The sequence below is a fragment of the Diadema antillarum genome, unplaced genomic scaffold (genome assembly GCF_040938485.1).
Source record: "Diadema antillarum isolate AM-2024a unplaced genomic scaffold, OU_Dant_1.0 scf00000182, whole genome shotgun sequence".
NCBI lineage: Eukaryota > Metazoa > Echinodermata > Echinoidea > Diadematoida > Diadematidae > Diadema > Diadema antillarum.
Genome location: NW_027271071.1, coordinates 1,197,510 through 1,223,587, shown reverse-complemented (window position 1 = coordinate 1,223,587; position 26,078 = coordinate 1,197,510). Strand labels below are relative to the sequence as shown.

General features: G+C 40.3%; 1 protein-coding gene across 1 annotated transcript in view; it reads right to left on the bottom strand.

The window, feature by feature from the left end:
- Positions 1-6,324: 6,324 nt before the first annotated feature.
- LOC139723187 (zinc finger protein 423-like) overlaps positions 6,325-26,078 on the bottom strand; it is a 41,132-nt gene continuing 21,378 nt past the window's right edge. Inside the window, exons 2-5 of the mRNA XM_071634444.1 lie at positions 20,445-20,540; positions 15,028-15,090; positions 11,484-11,705; positions 6,325-10,616 (exon numbers count right to left, since the gene is read on the bottom strand). Coding sequence (XP_071490545.1) covers positions 6,325-10,616; positions 11,484-11,705; positions 15,028-15,090; positions 20,445-20,540 — 4,673 coding nt within the window. The remainder of the gene's footprint in view (positions 10,617-11,483; positions 11,706-15,027; positions 15,091-20,444; positions 20,541-26,078) is intronic.

Here is a 26,078-nt window from a genome sequence, read left to right as displayed (position 1 = left end):
AAGTCTCGATAGGTAGCTAGCTTACGTGCTAATGTTGCACGACCTCTAGCCAACCCAATGCGATTATCAAGTCGTGCGAACTCTTGCATCAAGTTGTGCAAAGTTGTGCAACAACACTTACAACAATCGCACAACTGGTCGTACGACGTACTACGAGTGAATCGATATCATCTGGCTTTTGAGCATGTTGAAAGTTCAGATTGCGACCATATCACGACCGCCTCAGGTTCGTGCAACCGCTTGCAACGAGTGGGAGTGCTCGCATTTAAAGACACCAGACCATTTGTGAAAGGGGCTTATAATTAAATGACTTGAAAATGGCATTTTGCTAATCAGGCCTAGGCAGATAGGGCCAATTGCTTCGTATGAAAAACGAAATGATTGATGCCAACCTCGTGTAATAGAGGTGTCTCGGTCTCGTTGGCCGAGCAATGCGCTTTCCACGAAAAGTTGCATCAGGGTCCAAGCCCTGCCGCTGCACATGTTGTGTCCTCGTAGCAAGGTACTAGTCAGGAGCACCCCTCAGCACGAAGGTGAGGCAATGAATATCAATTGATCTGGCTGATGTAGCATGTGTGCACCGTAAAGTGGCAGCAAGGCTGAGAAGTGCTCTCCAGGGAGAGGAGTGTATAGGAGTGTATATATACCATGTATAGACAGGTTTCGTATACAGGTAGGCAAGTTTCATTCCATTGGCAGGGGTAATAGGACGGTGTTTTTTTTTTTTTACATAAAACGCATTGATATTGTTGAAGGACGATTGGTATATAAAAGTACACTTTCATGAAGTACATTATACATTGTACATCATCATCTAAAGTTATACCCACGTATTTGTCTATCCACCTATTCATATGTCTTTATATTACCTATATTTATATATTGGTGTACAATCATGTATACATGTATTACAGATAGAAAATATATCGTTTTTCTCGTTCGATCAGCTGTAATAATAAATCCATAATCCTTTGCGATTCTAGGAACGTGTTTACAGCAGTTTTGCACCATAAATAGTATGTGTACAGTCGAACAATTCCTTGTAAACGAGAGAAAGAAAAAAAAACAACACATCGGCACCATCACCACAAAGGCATTCCTGTAGCATATCATCCGATCTATTTCACACTTTAAGTTCACATCGCAGGTGTAAATCTACTACAATACTGTATTCTCAATGCGTAACAACCACATTGGTGCTCGCCGGACCAAGTCGCAACCAAAAACAATCACGAATACATGTATATATTATGAAATAATAAATGTAATACTATGCAATGATTTCCCCTCATAATCACCATTTAGGTGTACCATCTTCGGATAAGACAAAACAAAAGTGGCGATATCTTGCGGATCATATCTATTCATCAAGCGTCTTGTTGTCGGCCCTCGGGCGACGTCGTGTCCCGTTTGCCTAACACTCCTACCGCTCAGCGAGTCCCGCCATGCATAATTCAGCCCGACACACGGTTGTTTTGCATGATGCAGCAATTTCCACCAATTTCGGTTTTGGAGGGGAAATTAAAACGAGGCTACAATCAGATGCGTCACATGGGGCTAATATACTGATGGGAATAATTCCCCTTGCCAGAGAGACGTATAAAAGCAAGAATAAGGAAAGAGAAATGAGAAAGAGAGAGCTGGTAAGAAAGGGAGATAGGATGACCAAAGTGAAAGAAAGGTGGGTGGGGGGGGGGGGGGCAATTTTGTACATGTCTGGCATATGCGTTTTATGCCCAAGTTTTCATCCTCTGTAGCGAGATAAATTTCCCCCCGTTCTGCTCATTTCTTCTCCTCCTCCAGTCCGTGGGGATGAAGTAGGAGCGCTATCGAGGGAGCCGTGGGGCCGCCGCAAATTTGTGTTGACGTAAATGTCATATTTTGCATATTCCACTCCCTCTACGCCGGCTTATATCACTTTCTCCTGTCACCAATGTCTGACGCCAGTGGGGATACACACGTCCGCACGCGTACACACACGCACACTCACTCACTCACTCACTCAAGAAAAGAGTTCTATGATTGCAATGTACAAAATTGGGTTAAAAGAACGAATGTTAGGCAAATGAAAACCCCATGTTGTAACAGACACTATGAGACATCCGTTTCCTCTTCGCCATCGTGCACAAAAAAAACACACAAGCGCTTGTCAGTGTATTAACCTTTATCCTTCTCTCCATCTTTTTTCATCTCTTTCTCTCTCTCTATTCCTGCATCTTCTCCTCTATTCTGTTGGCTTTCATTCACTCTTTCCTGTATTCTATCCATCCATCTATCCATCATTTTTTTATATGTTTACAATGTCCTCTATTCATCCTTTCATCTCTTTATATCTTACATCATTTCATTTACTACATTGTATTTACCTCTATGTATACATTACATCTTCCTATGTATCCCTGTCCATCTCTCTCTCTCTCTCTCTCTCTCTCTCTCTCTCTCTCTGGTACATTTGAGGCACATACACGTGCATTTCCACAACAGATACAGGATCTCAGTTGTACCAATACTTCATGAGAAATTCATAGATCATTAATAAGGGCTTACCGGAGAAAATTACAAAGCCTAACAAAATCATTGGCTGATGAAATGTATCTAAGTAGGCATACATTGCGCAAATTTCCATCTGTATGTTAAACAAAACCAAAAGTGTAAATGCAGAAGTAGATTAAACTTCTGATTGATTCTACACATAAAGCATTTTATGTCGTGTATCAAAATTCTAAAGTCCCTTGACTGTATGCCCCCTGGAAACTGATGGCAAATTTGAAAAATAAATGCTAAATGTCCTGAACATAATTTTCGAATTGAAAATGAGACAAAATAACAAGAAAGTTGCATATCCATGCATTTGTTAGCATTTATTTTTCATTGTATACATGAGAAATCTAACTATGAATTAATCATAACTCACCTTGTACAGAATACTGATTGATGATGGATGATGATCCACCAAAAAACAACAACAAACCATTACACATATTTTGATAAGAAATATTAGTTATATACATCACTGGTACAATTTATAGTACAGCCATCGTGGGTGAAAAATCAGGATCACAAACATTCTGATGTCCTTTTGCTCTTTGCAGTTAAGACTATTACAAAAGAAGTACTCCCTGAGTCAAAAAGGGGGATATTGATGTCAACGTGCAGTTATTATGGCGACTTTCTTAACTTCATCTACTTTCATGCACATGGTTATGTATCTTATTTCATTTGCTTTTTGTTTCATTGTCGCCGATGAAGCAAGCCTAGTTATGCACCATACTACCTAATTGTCCATTTGAAATGAATGTTGACACATTTAAAACTAGTGTATGCTATCCTAAGCTATGTATACCATACAATTACAGTCCTTTACTTGTCTTATGATCATTTACAGAACAGGGTAACTTTGTGTGAAATATAAATGTGTATCAGTAACTACTACAACCACAGTACACACTTAAAACTGTAATTGTTTACTCTATGTTAGTACAATTGCAGTTCATATGTTTTTAGCTAAATATAACAAGAATTATGATGACACATGATTTCAGTAACACCACCACAATTAATCTTATGATAGAGAGAGTGTTAATCAATGCAACATGTACAAAATCAATCATGATACACATGTAAGCAGTGAAAGTTACACAGTTTTTGCTTGAAACGTTGTCAGTTCAGTTCATTGTTCAGTCGAGCAGTGACATCACAATGAACTCTTTGTTACAGGAAACTCCTTGGGACCAGTTAAATTACAGCTGTACTTTGATATCTTATTATTATATTTCTACACAAGGGTTTAAAAACAATAAATTAACAAAGAAACTCTGAATCTGGGGGCATAAAAATCACTTTGTAATATCATATCGAGAGTTCATCATATCCCTGTTCTTTATAACAAGATGAAACTGTAGCAACTCATTTCATCACAGCTGTAATGAAGGATAGGCATCAGAAATATATGAGCTTGATCGCAAATTCGAAACAGGTTAAGCACCATTTTCAAATATTCTACAGTAAGTCCATCATCAGACAGAGCAAAATAAAACTTTTCCACTGATACTTCACTTATTGCATTAAAAGGGATAACTTTGAAGTTATGTTTAAGAATATCTCATATTTTCTTATTTTGTTTTTTCTCAGGTTTAATCACTAATATCTCAACTTGACAACAATGGAGTTAACTCCTTTTGCAATCAAACTCTTCCTATTTGAAAGAAATGTTCAGTGATATATTGTCTAAATATTCTTTACTACATGATAACACTATACAATATATAAACCCCATTCAGATTTGGATAAGGTATCCTTGCTATTGGTAAACTACAACTGTTTTATAATATTTCAAAAGACCACATAGGATATTCTAACACAGCCTAAAAAAAATATGGGTATGAGTGAGCATGAATTCTAATTCAAATGATGAATTATTTCTTCAATGTCACTGCTTAAATTCTGCATTAGCTCTCAAGCTAAACTTCTCTATGCCACATTGGGACATTCATATCTCATGTTTTCTAAGATTACTGTCACAGAACTTTAACAAGTCTTATTTTTGTGAACTGTCTTTTCATACCATGTCAATGTATCATGTAAAACTTGGTGAAATACTTTTTTTTTGAAGTATGCAAAATTAGGATTCCTTTCCTTGACCTCTTTGCAGATGACTAAAGACAAGATGTTGCAAACAGTACGGTTTTACCACTCAAACCATCTTGAACACACATGACATTTTGCACAATTCCAAGATAACGTATATCATAATAGTGTACATCATAAAATTATGTCCTTATCAACAGAAAACAGTAAGATTTCCTTTTTCTCATGCTTCCTCATTCCTCAATAAAGTAAATGAATAATTTTCTCATGTGCCTTTGATCAAAGATGTTGTACTCCTCTATACATCATTTTTAAATGAACTGAAAAGAATTCAAAGAGAGTCTTTGCATAAATCGAACACTTACGACTTCTTCTCAAGACAAGCAGGGCTTTCTTGGAAAATGACTTTATCACAGATTCTTACAAAGTGTTGCATATACGGTGTGATATAATAACTAAGCAAATAATAAACTTACCTAATTTTGCGTTGGGTTGAGGTCATGTCCATCACAACTACTACGAATACTGCCACTCAAGCTTACTTCCCAAAATTTGTGTCTTTTCTGCCAACTAGCCCGAAATCTCTTTTTTTTAAGGAATGTTGTCACAAAACCCCATCTTTACAGCCCATCAGGTAGATCATATAACATTTGATCCTTACAATAATGGACTGCAGGATGCATTTTATTGTGAATATACACAATGGTTATCATGAATAGATAAATCAATGAGCATTAAATTGTAATCAATATAAGACATTTCACCAAACACCTTCAAGGCCATGCTGATAGGACTCTGGGGTGAAGCATCCATAGAAATTGATACATGTATTAGCACTACACACATTCTGTGTTTGCAGGGTGTGCCCTAAGTTTCAAGAAATAACTATAGACAAAGGTGTCAGTAAGATTCTGCATATGCAAGAGACATTCTAGATAAGGCCATGTACGTGGTTGAGTCAGTTTATATGGCATTCAAGAATGTAACTACACTGTAGGATGATAAAATTGGGGAGTCCCCGGGATCTTTGACCTTAACCAAAATGAACAGATGTAAGGACAAGGGACTGACCTACTCCCCATAAGAAATTCACAGACATTTGTTCATGAAAATACTCATTTTCTTCTCATGTTACTCAGCTACTTAAAGTCAATGCTAACACTTTTCTTCATACCTTCTGACAGAGCTATAGGCCCCAAGAAGTGCTCTTTACATGTCCCAGAAAAATTTTTTGTTAGTCTGAGTTTCCGCAAAATTTTGCTGATGTGTTTCTCAAAGTCTCCTGCATTCACTGTATCCATATGTTTGGGGAAAATTCCCTACAAAAGATTTTAAATCCCGTAAATTGACTGGGGACTCAGGGGGATGACAAGAATACGCACCTCTGGTTTGATAACAACAAAAAACATGACATACATCAGTTCACGTGATATTATGCTTGTTAAATTGTACTCAAGAATTAAACAAAAATGATAGCTATTAATCTGTTCATTTCTAACACACTAATGACATACGTGAGTTTGAAGCACAAACGTGCTATTGTTCTACTGCTATTTTTAATCCTGTTATCACTAATATCTACAAAAAAATATGACACAAGGAATTTGATAAGTTTATTGAGTGCCCATGATGATATGCATAAATAACACACTAACCCTTTTGTTAGTCCAGCAATGACAGCCTATTTATCATATACAAACAATATCAGTAGAAACTTATTTGTAACACAAACTCATTTCAGTCTGAGTGTACATGTTCCACTGTTACCATGGCAACATCCTGACTGCTACTCACTTCCTCCTCCACAGTCCTGCCTGAGCCCCCTGCCGCTTGCCCCTCCTGCATCAATGCCTCCTCGTCCTCATCATTATCTGACACAATTGTTGGCAGCAGGCCGCTCTGGATCTTGTGCACTTTCTTGAGGTGGCGCCGTAGGTTCTTGGCCAGGGTGAAAGTCTCTTGACAAATCTCGCACTGATTGGTAGACAGCCTACCCTTGGTGTGAGTGCGCATGTGCACCTGCACATGAAACTTCCGGGAGAACATCTTTCCACAGTGGGGGCACATGAACGGCCGGATGTTGCTGTGGGACTGCATGTGGACCTTGCGCGTCTCTTTGCGCGCAAACCTCTTGTCGCAGATGCCACACTGGTAGGGTTTCTCTCCATTATGAGAGCGCATGTGGATAGTGAGGTTGCGAGCCAATGTGAAGACCTTATTGCATTCCCCACAGGTGTACTTCTTGCCCTCATGGTTAACGCGCATGTGATTCTGTCGACTGGACAGGTTTGGGAAGCTCTTGTTGCACTTGGGACAGTCAAAGGTCTTTGGGCCTGAAGAAGCTGTCTCCACCTCAGAATGAGTCCTGAAGTAGTGGTGCTGCATGTCTAGGACTGACTGGAACACCTCTGGACACATGGAGCACTTGACGGTAGGCTTGTTGAGGTGGCGCTTCATGTGGTTACTGAGGCTGAAGAGGGAGGCAAAGCTCTGCTTGCACTCACCGCAGTTGAACTTGCTCTCCTGCTGGCACTGAGGATGGGACTTGGCATGGTTCATCAGTTCTGCAGGGAAAAAGAAGGACTGGCTGCAGTTCATACACTTGTGGTGGCGGCTGTCCATTCCGTGCTCGATGGCATGTGCCTGGATGTCGTTGGCACAGCTGAACAGGGCTCTACATATTGGGCAGCGGTACTCCTTGTCAGGATATGAATGCTCTATGAGATGGCACTGGAGCTTGGCAGGAGAATCAAACACCTGACGACATAGCTTGCAGTCATGGAGAACTCCCTCAGCAAGGACGTGGGATGTAACATGGAGCTGGATTTCTGCCTCTGTTGAAAATGTCTTCTGGCACTTGATGCACTGATAAGTTTTGCCTGTTGAGCTCCCGACACCATTTCCACCGACATTCCTACTAGCTGCAGCCTGATTATGAACCTGCATGTGTACTGCCAATTCCTCCTGAGTTTCAAACTTCACTCTGCAAATGGTACACCTATGAACTGCAACTAAGCTATCTGGACTTCCATCACCTCTGGAATTAGCATATTGCCCAATTTGACGGTTCAGTGGGCTACTCATCTTGGTGACACCATGAAACTGGGCTTCAAGCGTTGTCTTGACACACCTCATGCAGCTAAAACATGGTCGGCCATCACTGTCTAGTTTTGGTACAACATCTGCTCTACTGGCAAAGGCCTTTCCACATAGGTAACAAGGATACAATTCTTGCCCAGACATCGAGGACACAATCTGAGTGTGGTGTCTGGCATGCAGTTGCAACTCCACAATGGAGGTGAGGTCTTGCAGGCACACCAAACATCTGATGGTTTCAGAACCCAGGGATAGATCAGTGTTGTGCCTCTGTGTGTGCTCAAGAAATTCTTCCTCATTGTGAAGTGTCTGACGGCATATCTGGCAAATGCATGGTTGCTGGGGGCTTGGAGTTCTCTGTGCTATGACAGGTGACTTTGACCGAGTTAGTTGTGCCAGTGCCTGCTTCTCTGCCATGCTGTGGTTGTTCAGGTGGGTCATCATCTCAAACTTGGATTTAAATTTCTCAGCACAAATCTGGCAGGTGAACTTGCCCTTGATGTGATCGGCCACGTTGATAGGCTGTGTCATCTCCATTTTGATGGTGGCGCTCCTTGCCTTGATGTTGTGCTCCTGGATACGATGCTTCTCGAGGAGAGACTTGAGGGGAAACATGATGTCACAGATTTGACAGGTGAAGCAACCGGCCACTTCCTCAGAATTCCTGTCTTCCTTAGTCTTGGAACATTTAGGACCGCTCTCGGAGGTGACAGAGCTCTTTTTGTCACTATCAACAGACACTCTCTCCTGAGATTCCTCACTGTTCTCATTTGCATCCTCGCCTGCCACAAGTGCACTACTTCCACCCACATGGTCATGAGCTGCTTGGAGGTGAATATCAAGAGCTTCTTGAGAAGCGTAAGGGGCATTGCAGAAGGGACACCGATACTGTTCAGAATGTGTTGTTAAGTGACACTGGAACTCCACGTCAGATGCAAAGTTTTGGCAGCAGAAGAGGCACTTGAAAGGCTGGACCATCTTTAGGTGTTCCGCCTTCACATGAACCAAGAGCTCTGCCTCAGAATTGTACACCAAACCACACTTTATGCAGTTAAAGAGCTTGTATTCATTACTATGCTTGACAGCAAAGTGAACCTGAATGGAGACCTTTGAGTCAAATACTTCTTTGCAAAGGGAACACTTAAATAAGTGGTGTGCATGAATTTCGAAAAGGTGTTTTTGCAGCTCATCAGGTTTCTTGAAGGACTTTCCACAGTCTTTACAGACATACTCCTTTGTAACACTCTTGAAGTGAGTCAGAACATGAACAATTAGTTGTTCATCATTTGGAAATTCATTGTGGCAAGTGGGGCATGACACCTTGGTTTCTTCTGATGCAGAATCCGCATTATTCTGAGGGGACTGCTGAGGCTCCACATGGGGTGACGTTGAAATGTTGACGGGAACAGCTGGGGGGCTCATACTGAGCTCTTTTTTCAGTTCCTTAACTTCTTTATTAGTATTGAATGTCGGAACAGAAACCGGAGGAGAAGAGATCTGTGAAGGGGTGACACCATTTGCACTATTTGTCTTGTTTCCACAAAGTTGATCTTTCAAAATGCTTCCAGATGGTATCTTACATTCAGGGTCTGTATTTAGGTAAACTGGGTTGTGGCTATTCTTGTGAAAGACCTCAATGTGAAGTTGTAGTTGTTCTATGGAGTCGAACAGATTCTGCTTGATGCAATAAGGACAAGGATACTTCATCTTGTCCAGAGGTTTGCAGTGGGCTCTCTTCAGATGCTCTTGAAGGTATCGCTCATTAGGGTAGGCCTTGGTGCAGTGAGGACACTGCAGTTTGGAGCGGTTGTTGGCATTGTCAAAGGAGTTGTGCACATTGCGGAAATGATCCATGAGAGCCACTTCGCTGGGAAAAGCAGCATTGCAGTAAGGACAAACAAGCTTTCCATCCTCCCGATACGTGATGAGACCACTCATGGAGTGCACACTCTTCACATGCTCATGAAGCTCTGTCATAGAATTGAATTTCATTGTGCAGTAGCCACAGATAAAGCTGCATGATTCGTCTCCACTCTGCAAGTTCTTGATCTCACTCTCATGGAGGGCGGATATATGCTCGGTGAGGTTATACAGACTGGGATAATCCTTTCCACAGTATTGACAAACAAAGTTCTGCGGGGTTGGTGAGGACTTCACATGCATCTGCTGGATGTGGATTTTGAGTGCCTCGGCACTGGTAAAGTCTGTCCACGAGCAGTGGGGACAGTTGAGCAAGTTGTCTGGAGTTCCACTCAGGCTGCTATGATTTGAAGAACTAGAGGCTTCCATCTGGACATTAAAGTCAGCGCAATTTTTGGCTTTGGCATCTTGCAACACCTTCTCCCGGGGCTTTACAGTGTCCTTGGCAATATCTGCAGCCTGACTGCTACTGCTGGCATGGCACGTCACATGTTCATCCAACTGCTCAGCCGAGGAGAAATAGAGGGAGCACTGATCACACTGAAAGGATACACTGTCATCATCTGACGGCTTCCCACAAGTGTTTGAATGAAGCACCAGAGCCCTGTTGGTGAGGAATCCGCGGTCGCAGGTGGGACAAATGTGCAGGCTGGCGGGCCCCTGCTTCTTGACGGTGCCCTTGATGTGGGTCTGAATGTGCGTTTTCAGGTGATCGCTACGGGCATAGGCTGCTTCGCAGTATGGGCAGTGGTACTTCTTGAAGCCTGTGTGAAGCTTGACATGGCGGTCGAGGCTCCTCTTGTGCTTGAAGAGCCTGGCACAGTAGGTACACTCGAAGCGCAGCTTGTCCCGGTGAGTCTGCTCGTGGAGTTTCAGAAATCGCAGGCGGGAAAATGACTTGTCACAGTATTGACACGGATATGGAAGGGGTCCACCCACAACTGAGACTAGGCCCTTGTGTTCAAGGCGATACTGGGCATCACCTTCTTCTTCTGCAGCCATCATTTCATCATCTAGGGAGGGAATTAGATGTGCACTCAGAATTATCATTATATAACAGAAATCTAGCTCAATATAAAATGTGAAATAACAAAAAGGGAAGTGACATACACTAAGCAGTGAACACATAACAATGAATATTACAAATTTCATCACTTGGTTGGCAAAACAAAAGTGATATACTGCAAAAACTTCTGCAAAAATTTAGCATTTTTGGACAGCACATTCTACATGAATGTGAACATCATCAAAGAAATTCTGTGATGCTGTAGTAAAAATGGTAGTCCTTATTTTAAGAGGTATTTTGGTGGAATCAGTCTGAAAAACAAGATTTGCAGCAGTGTATACATATTCACAAAAAAGATGGATAAAGAAATATTTCCATTTCTTACCACTGAACACAAACTGGTGTACTAGGCCAAAATTGCCAATATTGGATATTATTCAATTACGAAGCACTATCTTCTGTGAAAAAAAATGTGGTGAAAAGTGGAACATCTTCTACCATTGCAACAAAACAAAACAAAACAAAACAAAACAAATATGCAAAAATGACATTCATCAATGATTCCAATCACATAAATGCTGACTATTCAGTATGCTGAATTCAGTCTTACTAAATAATACTTTAAGGTAATTTTTGTAATGTAATTGCCACAGTTTTATTCACAATCAACCAAAAACTCATATCTAATGACATTTGCTTGCTATCCATCACAAATGACATTCATATAACTCAGCACTGCAGCGTACATTTCTTGTGACTAACACACACCCCTGACCCACTTCTGAAGGAAACCAGATGTACCATGTATTAAATCCACTAGGAATCGACCCAGCTTGGAGGCCACAGTTTAAACATATTTTGAGAGGAAACCCACCTCGTTTGCAATCCTTATTCCTGTGGTCCATGAAGTCGGTGATGCTGTTGAACGTTTCGCTGCACATATCGCACTTGTAGATTTCCTCCTCCTCCTCGTCATCCTCCTCCCCATCCTCCTCTCCATCATCGTCGTCATCATCCTCTTCCTCGTCTCCTGTGTCTCCACCCTTGTCGGCTCCTTCTGACGTTGCATCCATCTCTGCAGTTAAGTCTGCCACGTCTACAGAGTAAAAGAAACATATAGGCACATTTCTTATTACATCACTTGCACTGTGTAGAACATCTGCATTTAGATAAAAAATCAAATTGATGAAATTTGTAAAAAGGATGCTTAGATTGTGGCATATCAGTATCCTTTCACTTTCTGGTCCTTAAAATATTTCAAGTGGATCCTTAATTTCTCTCATAGATCTCTGATAAAGGTTGCAGCCACTTTTTCATAAGCTTTCAAGTATTCTACATTTGTATCTTAAGAAAAGCAATCAGTATAAGAACAGCATGTAGACATTCTGACACTGAAAAAAATACATACACACACAAGATGTTTAAATGAAATAATCATTAGCTCCTATGGATACAAAGTGTTCGCCATGAATTAATTTAAAATATTACAGGTACCTGGTAATCAACAAAATTTATTCACTTCTAGTTCTAAGTTGAACTATTACACATACAAAAAAGAACAAAAAGAAAATTGTGCATTTGCAATGTTATAAAGCTCCTCCTTTTAATAGGGAAACTCTAATTCACATCTGAGTGGATACCAATGAATTGAGTAAAACCGGAAATGCAGAACAGAGCTTTATAAAACTGGATCAAAACTGAGTTTAATTTAGAGTGAAAAGAAATGATAATGCTATATTGCATTTTAGGCTCTGCTAGACTTGGAAATAAACTTACTTCATGAGATTTGCATATATATATATATATATATATATATATATATATATAATATGTGACCATGCATCACAAAACGAACAAAAAGTCGCACCCCTTGATTTTACGTGAGGACTCAAAAAATGTGAAACGGGTCAACCAAGTCAATATTAAGTTTTTCATATTTTCTGGAAGAGCTACCCTTCTTCTACATTATTCTTAAGTTTTGGGTCATAAAATTAATGGGAAAGTGGATTTTCAGCAGTTCTTCTACAACCCTTTTTTTGTAGAGTAGTGAGATCAGGTGTGCCTCAGAGGCCCCTTTTCATTTCTTGAGTAAACCCTTCGCACACTCCTCACTTTCAAGTCTGATAACTAAGGAAGGGATGGAGCTACTGCTTTGAAAGTTGGCATTAATCATGGACAGAATGTGTTGATAGAACATGCTCAATTTCATTTTAATCTGATAATCCCTTCATTGTTGTTACTCCAGTGGTTTACAACCTGTTTTTTGTCCTGTAAATCACACAGCGAGCACGGTTTGGTAAAGATTAAACACTTGAATAGACAGATAGACCCAGTACTTCAGAGCCTCTTTTCTCAGTTCACACTTTTTCAGAGTGTGTGCTTTCTTTCCAATATTTAGATAGGTTAGAAGAGTCCATTTCAATGGAGCTATTATATCATTTCAAAGCTTAGAGTCTGCTCTTTCAGAATCTGCCCTTAACAAAAAATCCATATCTGGCGACTCTTTGTCTGTTTTGTGATGCAAGGTCACATATATATACACACACCAGGCAAAAGGAAAATTGCAAGACAATGTCATTGTCTTATTTGCCTAAGTGAGTGACATTAATACTGTTTGGCATACAGTCTGTATGACCCAAAATTTGTATTAGTTTCTTATCTATATTTGATTTCAATAAAGCTTTCAGTTGTGTGTGCATGTGTTTGTTTGACTGTACTCTTTCCATCACAGTCAACTTGAATGTGACTGTCAGTTTCCCTCAGCAAAATTTACAAATTGAGAGGTGCCATTTTAACAAAATGCTCTTGGAAAGGGTAACAGTTCAGTGGAAATTTAGGGGTATGCCAACATTCAGTGTACAGCTGAACTTTGTGAGCAAATCTTGTGATGCTATCCAAAGAGTCTGATGGGGCACACGGCTATTGCGCAGCTTTCGCATTACAAACATAGCTGCCATAAATTCCCCCTACTCCCAGAGGAGGTGTCGCGGGCACATCTGAGATGGAGCTTCCATCAACGACAGAATACGTCAGCAAGAACGAAGAAATAACCGACCCTCATCCAGGTGTGTAGTCTGAGACACAAGACACTGGGTGTGATTCGGGAGCAGCATCATCATCCCCGCGACAAACACGCCACGATATCCATTAACAAGCACGCTGGGAATACGCGGACAATTTAGGATATCCGAATCAATCACATACTTCAAATGGCTTGAAGGTCCATCAAGGATGTTGTTTGGTGGTAGCTGTGTTTTTCATCCCGATTGCGGGTACTTGGGAGGGTGGAAGAAGTTTTGAGAATCACAAGGGGCTGCAAGAAGATGTGGTAGATAGCAACCTAAATAGACTTAAAGCACTGGCATCTCATCCGACCTCCATTTTGTCAGCATGGAGCATAACATCAGCTTCACTGCAGGTGATACTGATGGATTGCTCAAGGTCCTGAGCCATTCCCCCCCCCCCCCCCCCACTTTTTGACAACTTGTTGAATTCTGAGATACTGTGGCACTCTTTGGATGCTGTGAACACCACAAGAGCACAGCTTGATCACTCATATTTTAGTATTATGGTCAAGAGATTCCTCATAATTTATCCACGTAAAATTCTGGGACAAACATTCGGTGACAGTAGGTTAAAAGCTCCCTCTGTCTGAATCAAATTCTTTTTAACCCATAGAGGACAAGTCCCGAGCATACTCGGGCAGGTGTCTATGGGAAATGCATGTTGTAGCAAAATCAGCCTGTCCTCAACAGATTAAAGAAAAAAACAAGGTGGTGAGCATACAACAGTATGTATTCAAGTTGTTGCAGGGGTTGCATTAAACTGTTTACACTCTGACTGGGTCTGGACTTTAAAAATATTACCAAAGGTACTACCCTCACTCTTAAATAATGAAAGATAACTAATTCTGGAATCACAATTTTTTTAAATACCCAAAAGTTGAAGACTACATCATGTACTTACATGAAAACTCAGGCAACATCCTCTTTAACTGCTTGATAATGTGGACAACCAACATCATCTATTTATCATCTATTTAGGAGATGTTGTCGGACGCAGAGTTATGCTAGAGCGCTACCTGAAGAAACAGGGGTCTGGACAGCGAGACTAGCTCTCCCATATTCCCAAGTTGCCAACTTACAGAAGGTGGGGGGGGGGGGGGGGTGGAGAGAGAGATATCACTTGAGAGAGAACATCTGATCAAAATGGAACTCAATTCTGACCAAACATCCCAACTTAAAAATAACACTAATAACTTTAAAACAGAAATACATGATCAAAATAACTGAGAAAGAAGCAATAATAAGGTTTTGAAACACACACACACACACACACACACATCCAAAGAAAAAAAAAATACTGCTATATACTACTCGGTAAAGACACCAAAAAGGTTCTGCATATTCTCGGCTTACCCGTTATCATCTCGGCGGGTGATTCATGTGTGGGGTCGTCCGCTGTCTCCCCGGAGACGTCCTCTGTAAGCGAGAGAAGGAGAGGTCCCAGTGAGGGTTAGCAAGAGGGCCTCATGTCTTCCATTAATGGCATCTGAATCATGCATTACACTGAGTGGGCCTGCTGCAAGACTTGTAAAGGAGTTTGGAGAAAGGGAAGAATGCAGGCGGATTATATCTATATCTATTTTGAAGGGAGCTTTGATGTGTCTTCATATTACGGCCCTTATGAATCAAATGTGAGAACATCTATTTTTGCATGTGTGTGTGTGTGTGTGTGTGTGTGTGTGTGTGTGTGTGTGTGTGTGTGTGTGTGTAATCACAAACATGATGATGAGGGGGAGAATGATGATTACTGTAAAAGTGGAAATTTTCGCGCATTTCGCGCAACCAGAAACTAGCGCAAAAATAAAAGTATGTGAATACTTTTGCTTGCCTTATGTTCCGGTACTTGATGTCTTGATTCCGTGGAATTAAAAACAAGCATCGCCATTACCTGCGACATCGGTGGCAGCATGCTTTTGTGTTACTATGAAGAAGACCAAAAATTTCCTTAATGCAAACACAGACCCCAAGAAAATCTGAAATGTTTTCCTACCACTTGCATGGTGACCTTGGTCCCTTGGAAATGGTGGTATGAATAGCATAGCCTTGAGAAATGGCTCATTTTGTTGGCAGAGTTATAATTCACTTCTTATTCTCTTCTTATCATCTTCATCTACTGGGGAAAAGCGTACAGATATTCATAGAATTTGAAAGTGCTTATTTCATCTGTCACTTCTATCCCTGAATCAAAAGGTAATAAACAATCAACATGTATGTCATCAGGGGCAAATTTATCACAGACAGAGAGATAAGATAACAAGTGCCCCTTTTTTATCACTGTTAAAACAAATGTCCAAATGCCCTCCCAAACTGAATTCATCCTTTTCTCTCTCTTCCTCCTTCCTTTTTCCTTTCAAGAGTGATGGAGGATGAGTCAATGCTCCGAGCTGCCAAGATTTCGGATCCCAAGGGTTCCGTCGGAGGAGGGAGGAATGGACCCCAACGCGTCCTGGGAGGGGACGAATCCTGACAGCTTCGGGCTCCGAGAGGAAGGAAGTATCCACTTATTTCTTTTGACTCAGAGATAATGAGTGCCACTTTCTACTCTGTTTCGGGATGGATGGGGAGGGCAACAAGAAATTCCCCCCACAACGGCAAGACACAAGGTGCGGGCCAGCGGAGCAGGGAAACCCATCCCTCGATCTCTGAGTGTGCAGTTTGTGTGTCAAAGTTTGTGAGCGCAAGGGGGCGTCCGTGTAAGATGGGATCCTCTTCCCCTCCATGGAACATCCTATCCCCTTCTTTATCTGAGCCAAGTCACCAGGAAAGAGGGAAGGACACCCAAGTGAGAAGTTCCTTGAGTGCAGGAGAGGCTGAAAGCCAGCAGTACAAATTAGTAAAAGCTTGAACATATTCATGCAATGTGTTCTTTTCTCTCTCTTTTTTTCTCCTTTAAGATAACCATCTTCTAAAATCTAGCCTTGGCTCAGTGGTCATGTGACCATGATGTCATCCAAGACAAATTCAAACCAGCATCACACAATTCCCACTTTAATTTCTAATCTATGGAGACTTCATCCCAGAGCCAAAAAATTATGAAAGGCAAGGACAGTGAAAATGATGATATTAATTAGAGCAAAATGAGATGAATATTACAAGCAAAAATAACCACTACCAATTGGATGCTTTAAGTCACTCAGTATGGCATTACATGTACACTTACATGTACACATCCAAATTAATAACACTAATTACATCAAGTGAACCATAATACAGCTGTATTCCAAAAGTAAAAATTTTCGCATTAAAGTTAAAAAAAGTTACAACTTGACCCTTTTGTCTTTTGAGTACATAACAAATATAACAAATATCACAAATATGAGCATATTATAGGATCCCATATCTAATATAATTTTGAAAGGGTCTCGCTTGTCTTTGATGATTTCCAGCACCTTTATCTCCGATGAACAGTAAGCAGGTTTTATGTGCACCTGTTGCTCTGAATGCTGTTAATGTAATCTCATGCCTTTGAGTCAACTTCTTCTACCAATTCCAATGTTTTTTTCATCTTTTTAGATTCATAACACTGCCACAGAAAAAAAGAAAGAAAAAATATTTCTTTTCGAAGAGAATATATATATAAGCAAGATTAGCACAGAAAAGCACTGTATGGCTTATGAGCAGTTGTTGACACAAAAAGACTTATGTGACTTTTTAAAGAATATATGGCTTTAACATTTCTCTACTCTGATTCTTATATCAATATTATGTGTTAAATCTGTAGGCCTATGTAGAATGCTGCCAATGCGATGTCACGTCAATCTTACAGGTCCAAAAACTGAGATCACAGCTGCTTATATAGAGTTCCACTCATCATCAAATAGTTCATGGATGCTTGTCTTGCACCCGTTTTACCAAGCAGTCAATCATCAGGCATCCAAGACCGACCACCAACCAGACCACATCCTTTCACTTTGTGATTTTCTTCCTTCCCTGAAAATAGTACCGATCGCGCCCGATAAAAAAAATTGCCTCCATCGGCACGCATTGCTGGTCCCTACACAGCAAACATTTTCATAATGGTGACTTCAAAACCATTAAAAAATACCCAATACAAAACACAAGAAACAATATATTCTTTCTTTTTAAGTCAGTATTGAAGTTTGTCAGGAGATGCAAGACATGATTTCATCCCCTCCTCATCCTAAGGGAGAAGGGGCCCCCCAAATATATATGAAAAAAAAAAGTCTGAATATGACAAAAGCAGACCTTATCTGCATGCCTGGAGTTTTGTTGGGGATGAATTATTCAGAGAGGATACATCTTAGGGGACACATTTGTATTCTACACATTGATCAAGGGAGTGTGGTGCACAAATTTCAATGGCTCCCCTCCTTTCCTAATGACTTTTTGACGGATATCGAAAGCCTCCGTCCTCGGTGTGTGGGATGGCAGGGAACAAGACCCTATAATGCGTTTATGAATATAAATACGACTATACTTTTTCTGTCTGCGAGCGCTAAGAAGCCATCAAAAGGCATTCGAAAGCTACACGGACTGAATTTGTCCCAAATGTATTTCCACTGATTCTTCTTATGATAATAAATGAAAACAAAACAAGTTTACAAAAACATTCGGACAAAGAAAGTAACTGAATACTTCTTTTATTTTATTTCATTTTTGATCAATGGACCTGTGACAAAGTGATACAAATGAAATCACAGGGTCAATCAGAATGACGAATCTCGGTTCATGGTCCAAGGATCGATTGAATTGAATTGATCCACATCTGGAGGAATATCCACTGAAGGGAACGAGGTCCACTGAGTCATAGCACATAATCAAGTGCCAAAGAGATGCCGGGTTGGACGCAGAGTTTGGAGTTTGAGTTTATAACCCACTGAGGATGGGCAGAATTTTCTACAACATGCATTTCCCACATACACCAGCCCAAATATACTTGGGTCTAGTCTTCAATGAGTTAACTCTTTGGCCCGAATTCACGAAGGTGGTACAAATGAAACCATGGTGTAAACCATGGACAAAAACCATGGAGCGCCAAGTGTCGCATGCAATATTTCGTTACGAAATCAGTCATTTCGTTGATGGAATGATCATTTTGTAATGAAATGATAACATTTTGTAACTAAATGAAAATTTCATCCACGAAATGATAATTTCGTTAACGAAATAATCATTTTGTCGACGAAATGACCAATTTCATAATGAAATATTCAGCGCGACACTTGGCGCTCCATGGTTTTTGTCCATGGTTTAAACCATGGTTTCATTTGTACCACCTTCGTGAATTCAGGCCAATATGTGCCATGGTGGAAGCCCCCTGTGTGCCACATTATTCTGAGACACCAATTTAGGCATGCTTTAAGAAAGCATTATGTTTTTTAAAGATGTATTTTCTGTATAGATTTCTGTTAAGCTGGACATGTAGTGAGCAAAGTTGTAGGGAAAATGCCAAGCTTTGCTTTGATGACAATTGTATGACAAATCCATGATTGTTTTTCTTTGAAATGACCAGTAGCTACATTACTGTAAAGGCATGACTTTTGCACACAAAACAGTAACAGAAACTTAGAATTTACATGCAAATCTATAAGGGGGCGCTGCTTGATAGTCAATTACCACATAAAATGCAAGCTATATGTGAGACGAACAGAAGCGCGAGAAAAGCTTTCATTGGGTTTGAGCAGAATATGCGAAGTTGGCACGCCGTCGACCAAGTCGGACGTGCGAACGTGGCACATAAAGAGTTAATAGACAATGGACAGTGGATGATGGGCATGCAAGGGAGGCCCATGTAAATATGTAGGTCTACTACCTTTGTGCATGTTTGTGTTATGGTGTAACAATGTGTACATTTGTGAGAGAGAGAGTGTGTGCATGTGCATGTATGTGTGTGTGTGTGTGTGTGTGTGTGTGTGAGAGAGAGAGAGAGTGCAATGGTGTATGTGTGTGTGTGTGTGCGTGTGTGTGTGTGTGTGTGTGTGTTGTACACTTGATTGCACCCAACTCCAAGTCAACATTGGCTATACGTCACAATTTCTGATCTACACTGACCAAAGAGATTTGTAAATATGGTTCATTGCAATTGCAATTCTGCAACAGATGCAACAACTGTCACTCCCAAAACTGACTGGCTTGTGTCAACCTGTCACCATGTTTGTAGTCTCTGCAGTATATGTGTGTCTCTATTGTACCAGCTTCACAGAATAGCAGCCAGGCCACATAGAAATACTGTATAATCATTATATTATGCCATACATATTTCAACAGCATGACACTTCATATATTATTCTTTGTAAGACCATTTTGCAAGTTATTGAATTTGTGACTGAGGAACACAGCCATAGGATAAGAAATATATGACTATTGTTTCATAACAGACATATGTGATGAAAATCTTGAAGAGATCTTGATAATGCATTAAACTGAGATTACTTTCATATTAATGTTTCTACACAAATGATCAAACAGAATTCTTATGAGCTTCAATCAAATTCCTAGCCAAAGTAATGCTTCTGTTGCAGAAGTGTAAATATTTTTGTTTTAGTTTTTTTCTTTTTTTAACACAAATATGACTTTTTTGAAGAAAATGTCACACAAGCTAAGGCAGTCCAAAATATCTAAAAACAAGATATATTTCACAGTATGTCATACTAGTGCACAAACAAACACACACAAGTGAACACATTTTTTTTAAGAGATGGGTAACCAAGCATAAACATAGCATGCAATGTGGTATTAGATTATGATCCTCTTGAGAGCAATGGTACAAAGTGAGGACAGTGAAATGTTCCCCCCGCCCCTCTACCAACCATCCTGGCTTGAAATCTGGTCCTTGGTGGTATCTTCCGCATCACACCCCATCGCATCCTCCAGAGGTACCTGGGGGTCATCCTCACTCACATCTCCTGAAGATGGGAAAGTAGAGAAAGATAAAAAAATAAAACAAATGGTGCTAAAAAATGGGGTTAGACGAAATATGACTGTAGAAAATATGCAGGGATGCAAAATCAAAGGATTGATGATGAATAAGAGGTTATTCCACATTTAAAGAGAAAATTTGGGTTTTTGTGCAGCTTTAGTGTTCAATATGTCAAGAAAAAAAGGAATTGCATGGTTGCATCCTCACTTTACTAACTGCTACGTCATAAGGAAGTAAGTGTGAGCACATACAAATAACATGCAAGCTTGCACATATTTGGTGATTCAGCTTCTTTGCTCTTTCTACAAAACATCATTATCTAAACATCATTGCAGGAGACCTCTACTTTATTGAGAAATATCACTGGATAAAAAAATTCCACACACTTTTGCACCTGACTTGAGATCACAACCAGACATGATAATGTGTGCCATAAAATAATGATTTGCATACTTATTGGGCATGAACTTGTTTTTCATGGTTTGGGTTTCTCGGTGACTTCCTGTTGAAGCTGTCTTCCCAAAACTTCAAATCAACAGAGTAAACTTTGTTTAATCAAATAAAATGATTAGAATTTCATTCAAACTGGATTAAAAATAAATTTGTGGAATTTTGATAGTTAGCATGTTTTCGATGAATACAGGTAAATTGGGAATGGAATGACATCATCACCTCACAACCTTTCACTGTTGTGCACATCCAAAATTCAGTTGAAAATAATGATTCAGCAACGACGTCCTCATTCCCCCTAAAAAGTCAGAGCTGTTGCATTTTCACAAGAACTAAATAAGATACTGAAGCTACATCTTATTATCAATGATCTAATGCAAAAAAAAAAATGAAATTTAGTACAGTTCAATAATAGATGTGTGATGTCGTGACAACATCATCCAGGCTGCTAATTTTAGGATGTGGTTGTGACCAGTATTACTAATTTGTGAAAAAAAGCAGAGAAATTTAGAATTTTGTAGCTTTTTTTAATCTCAGGTCCAATATTAATGAAATCTCTACCATTCTGTTTGTCTGATGTTACTGATGAGCCAACTTAAATATGGTGTAGAATCGAATCTTATAGCACTGATATGTTTTACAGACATACATACTTTTATACCACCTGCGTGAAGTACTGTAGCTACTTAAAGTCAACAGGTTATAGCGACTAAAGAAAGCAATAACTCCACTCTCCCTACATCTCGCCTGGCCCACCATCACAACATAACAGATAGCAAATCATGAGCATACAGCATCATCACTTTTTAGCATCAATCCACAGAGCCAAGTAGGAAACCTCAGAAGCAAGAATTCAAGCCAACTAGCCCCCGATGGAAAGTTATGCATGCATCTGGTTGCGGTTTGTCACTTTTCCGCCAATGCGAGTCATACGAGCAATGCCCTGCACCACTGATGCATCAGTCGACATTACATTCTACACTGTAGCATCAGTGTCAAAAGTAGGTTCTACCATGGTCTTAACCCTTCTATGAGCGGGTTCAAACTTTTTCCATTCCTCGTCCGCTCTAAACATTCTCCCGCTTTCAGTCCCCACAGAGAGCGGTGCCACACTCTGTCGCCATGGAAAAGCTGATGCTTTTCAAATCTAGTACAAGAAAATATTGATACGAGTCTTTCCGTGCATTCAGATGTCGAGAGGGCGATGAAAGACAACTCTCCGTGCTCTGTTCTCTTCCCGAGTGTTCTCCCAGGATGCTTTTCATCGCTTGCCTCTTAAATGTGTCACACGGACACACTTGAGTCATTCTGCTGAGTGGCCAAATTCACATTGTTCACTCATATCCCGCAAAGCAGAGACGAGCGTCGTAAGACCTGATCGATGGAGAGTGTGACGGGATACAAGACAAACTGATCGATGATGGGCATCGAGTTGTAGGGCATCCAGAGTCATGATTGATTGTCACACATCAGAGGTTGAGATGTTATGATAAGACTTGATGAGCAAAGTAAAAATATGCGGCAGAATCTCCAGTGAATCATGTTATCTTGCGTCCAGGAATTACATTCACAGATGATTACATAATACAGGTCAGGGAATCACACATGATCCTACTACAGAGCTACAAGCTCCTTGGACCAACAGCGATACGGTGGGTTAATGAGTCTGGACCGACAGAAGCAGAAAAGACGAAAAGGTTTGAATCCTGCGGAGTACATATTGCTCCTTGGTACCAATCCCCCTCCCCCCCCCCCCCCCCCCATGTCTCTCTTGACCAGGGGGCTGGACTGGGTACCCAGCATTGCTTAGGTTATAAAATAATAATGGCAGGACCCTTTGAGTACTTGAGTTGAAGAGGCTACCCTGGGTAACAGGAACATATCATCATCATTAGTATGTAAGTGGCTAACAGAATGTTTAGCTGCATCCCAAGTAACTTAGATGAGTTACTGAGTACTGCCCACACAAAACTGTCATAAAAAAAAAAAAAATATATATATATATATATATGCATCATACAGTCAAAAAGTTGCTGACCCTGCCCGTACAGACCAGTAGAAAACAACAGACTTTTAAGTTGGTTCTGTTCCTTTCAGTTATTTTCTATTGACACTCAAATCACTGCAACTCTTAAAGAACATATCAATCTCAATCCCGACAGGACTCGCAGCGAGCACAGTTACCTCAGAGTCCGGTCTTCCCTTTCACTTCCAATCAATCTTATTTTCATTTCTTCCTTTTCTTCTTTTGCAAGATTTGCATTTCTCGGGTCGTCGATGTTAGATTAATGTCACACCACGAGGCCGATTTCATTTCGCCTCCCCCTGGTCCTGATTTACAAGTCAAACTGTAATTAGCTCTCTCATTACCAGCAGCGACCTTTCTGTCTGCAATGTCAATGAGATTAAACTGGGTTTGTGGCCATCAGAGGGTTAAACGCACACAAGGGTACCTGTTGATTTGTGAATGCAAGAAACATGCTGAGTTTCTCTTGCTGAAAGTAGGATGCTTTTTTTTTGCAGGGTTGTATGTTTGTTTGTTTGTTTGTTGCTTTGGGGTATTTTTTTTTTTTTTTTTTTTTTTGGGGGGGGGGGTTAGGTTGTTGTTGCATTTTTCAAATATCAGCTTCTTCCTCCTCATCTTCCTTTCGCCCCGTAGCCAAAAACAAAGAAACAAACATACGTACATGCAAAACACACACACACACACACATACACACACACTGATGATATCACTGGCCCTTCTAATGTAGCAAGTATCACAACAGTTTCACAAAAAATGCAGATAAATATGTGCTGTGAATGGTTGTGTGTGTGTATTTTTTTCTTACAGCTTTGCTATTGATAAAAACAGTTGAACATACACACATCAATATAGGAGTTCTCTGAAGAGGAAGTTTTTCTCTTGAAAACAAGAAAATAATGATTAACAAGAACTCAATGGGAAATAAATAAAGGTGTTTTAACTTTGCACTGTCCATGAGAACAAAAGATCACCCACTTGTTATGTCAGTCGAAGAATGACATAAACTAATATCATGACAGGTCTTGTCAAAAGGAAAAATATAACAAACAACCATCACTTTAAAATCTCAACTCATCATGTTTTCATATCACATGATTATGATGAAGCTGATGTGATGAAAGACTGTATCAATCACGTGTTATATCTTCACTGTGCATTCTCTGTCTCTCTCCAAAACATCTTATCTATTTTTCTATCTCTCTCTCTCCATCTATCTCTCCCTATCTTCATCTTTCTTTCCCTCTCTCTCTCTCTACCTATCTATCTCTGTATCTCTATCTTTCTACTGTATCTCCCCCCCCCCTCTCTCGCTATCTATCTCTATATTTCTATCTTTCTCTCTCTCTAGCTATCTATTTCTATATTTCTATTTTTCTATCTCTCTCTCTCTAACTTATTTTTCTCTCTTTTTTTGTGTCTTTCTCTCTGTTCCTGATCTCCCCTTTGCTGGATTGAACATTAAAATTTGTGAGGCAAATCTGAAGCATCCCAACACCGCAGAGGCAGAGGCAAGTGGCTCCCCAATGAATGAGAGTACGATACCATACAAGGCGATGAGAGGCAGCACATCAATCACGGAGGAGATGCTTGGTTTGCATAAAAGATCGATTGATATCTCTACTAATCCAGAATTCAGCCTGCAGCAGATATCTTCTTATTTATACGCCCTTTTCAGATTGCTATGTGCTAAGTCTATTTATGCATTATGTATATGATTCTTTGTTGTCGCTTTTTTTGTCGTTGAAAACACAACATTAAAAAAAAAGAAATGATATGTCAGATAAACTTGAGATTTGTTCAAGGAGAAATTTTGAGATTTGTTTGGAGAAATGCACCATCAAGCTCTGAAAATTTATCCACTCCAAAACTTTTCTGAATCTTTCCATTGGCACATGAACGATCACTTTTGTCAAAGAAAAGGAAAGAAAATATTTACTCTTTCATACGAAATACTAACGATGAATAGTCCCAAAATCCTGAAAAGCATACAACACAATACCACAAAATGTGATTTCTGTGTCTTGATGGGTCAAATTGGTACACCTGTGGATGTCCTATTAGTAAGTACTTCCTACATAGTGACAACAGCCTTTTCCATTCAATAACAAAAAACAAACAAAAAAATTCCCAAAATTTCCAAGATTGTGTAGGCATAAAAGTCATATGGAACCCAGTCCTGTACAAGCGATATCTGCAGGACCCCTTTCATGCTACTCACTTGGGGGATCATCAGCAAAATTCAATGGGTAATCAAATGTGGAACATCATACTAATGAATGTGCTCCATGTTAAATTCCTCTTTTCAATTCTTCCGCGGCAGAAGTCCATGTTATGGATAACACATGAAGCGCTCACAACACTTTGCTGGCACACTGACCTTCACTTTTCAACCGGGAGTATACCTATAATGCCTTTTACACAACAACTTTACCCGGGAGTTCCAGGGGACACTCCAGACTTTACCAGGGATGGTTCAAGGGTTAGATTTCTGAAAAGTTACCCGGCAATTTACCCACAATGCCTTTCATACTACACCATCACCTGGGAGTTCCAGGAAGATCTCACATGAGATTTGCTCAGTGTGAAAGGGGTATTAGTTGAAGTTATGGCCAGACGAGGACATCATTTGCTAAATTTGAGGTCATCTGTGACCTTGACCTTTCACCTGCCTTTCACCAAAGTAATTGCATATCTATACTTCATTCTTACTTAACAAACTATATACAGGTAAACACTAAATTTTCCTAGCTTAAAGTCGGACGATCGTCATCCCTAATGGTACGGAAACTCCGAACGATCGAAGTTTGTGCATGCAATTGCGCAATGCCAGACTCGGTGCTATATCCATAAACTTGTGGGACAATGCTGCCACTGAGACACGTGTGTGCGTGTGTGCCTGTGTGTGTACGCATCTACACAAACATTGTGACCGCGAGCTGCGGTTATTGGAGAGAGGCCAGAAGATGCGTGGCTCTTTTGGCCTCTCTTCATGCGCATGCGCACTGAGAGTGTGCGTCCATTCGGAAGCTCTCGGGGCTCGCTTGGACA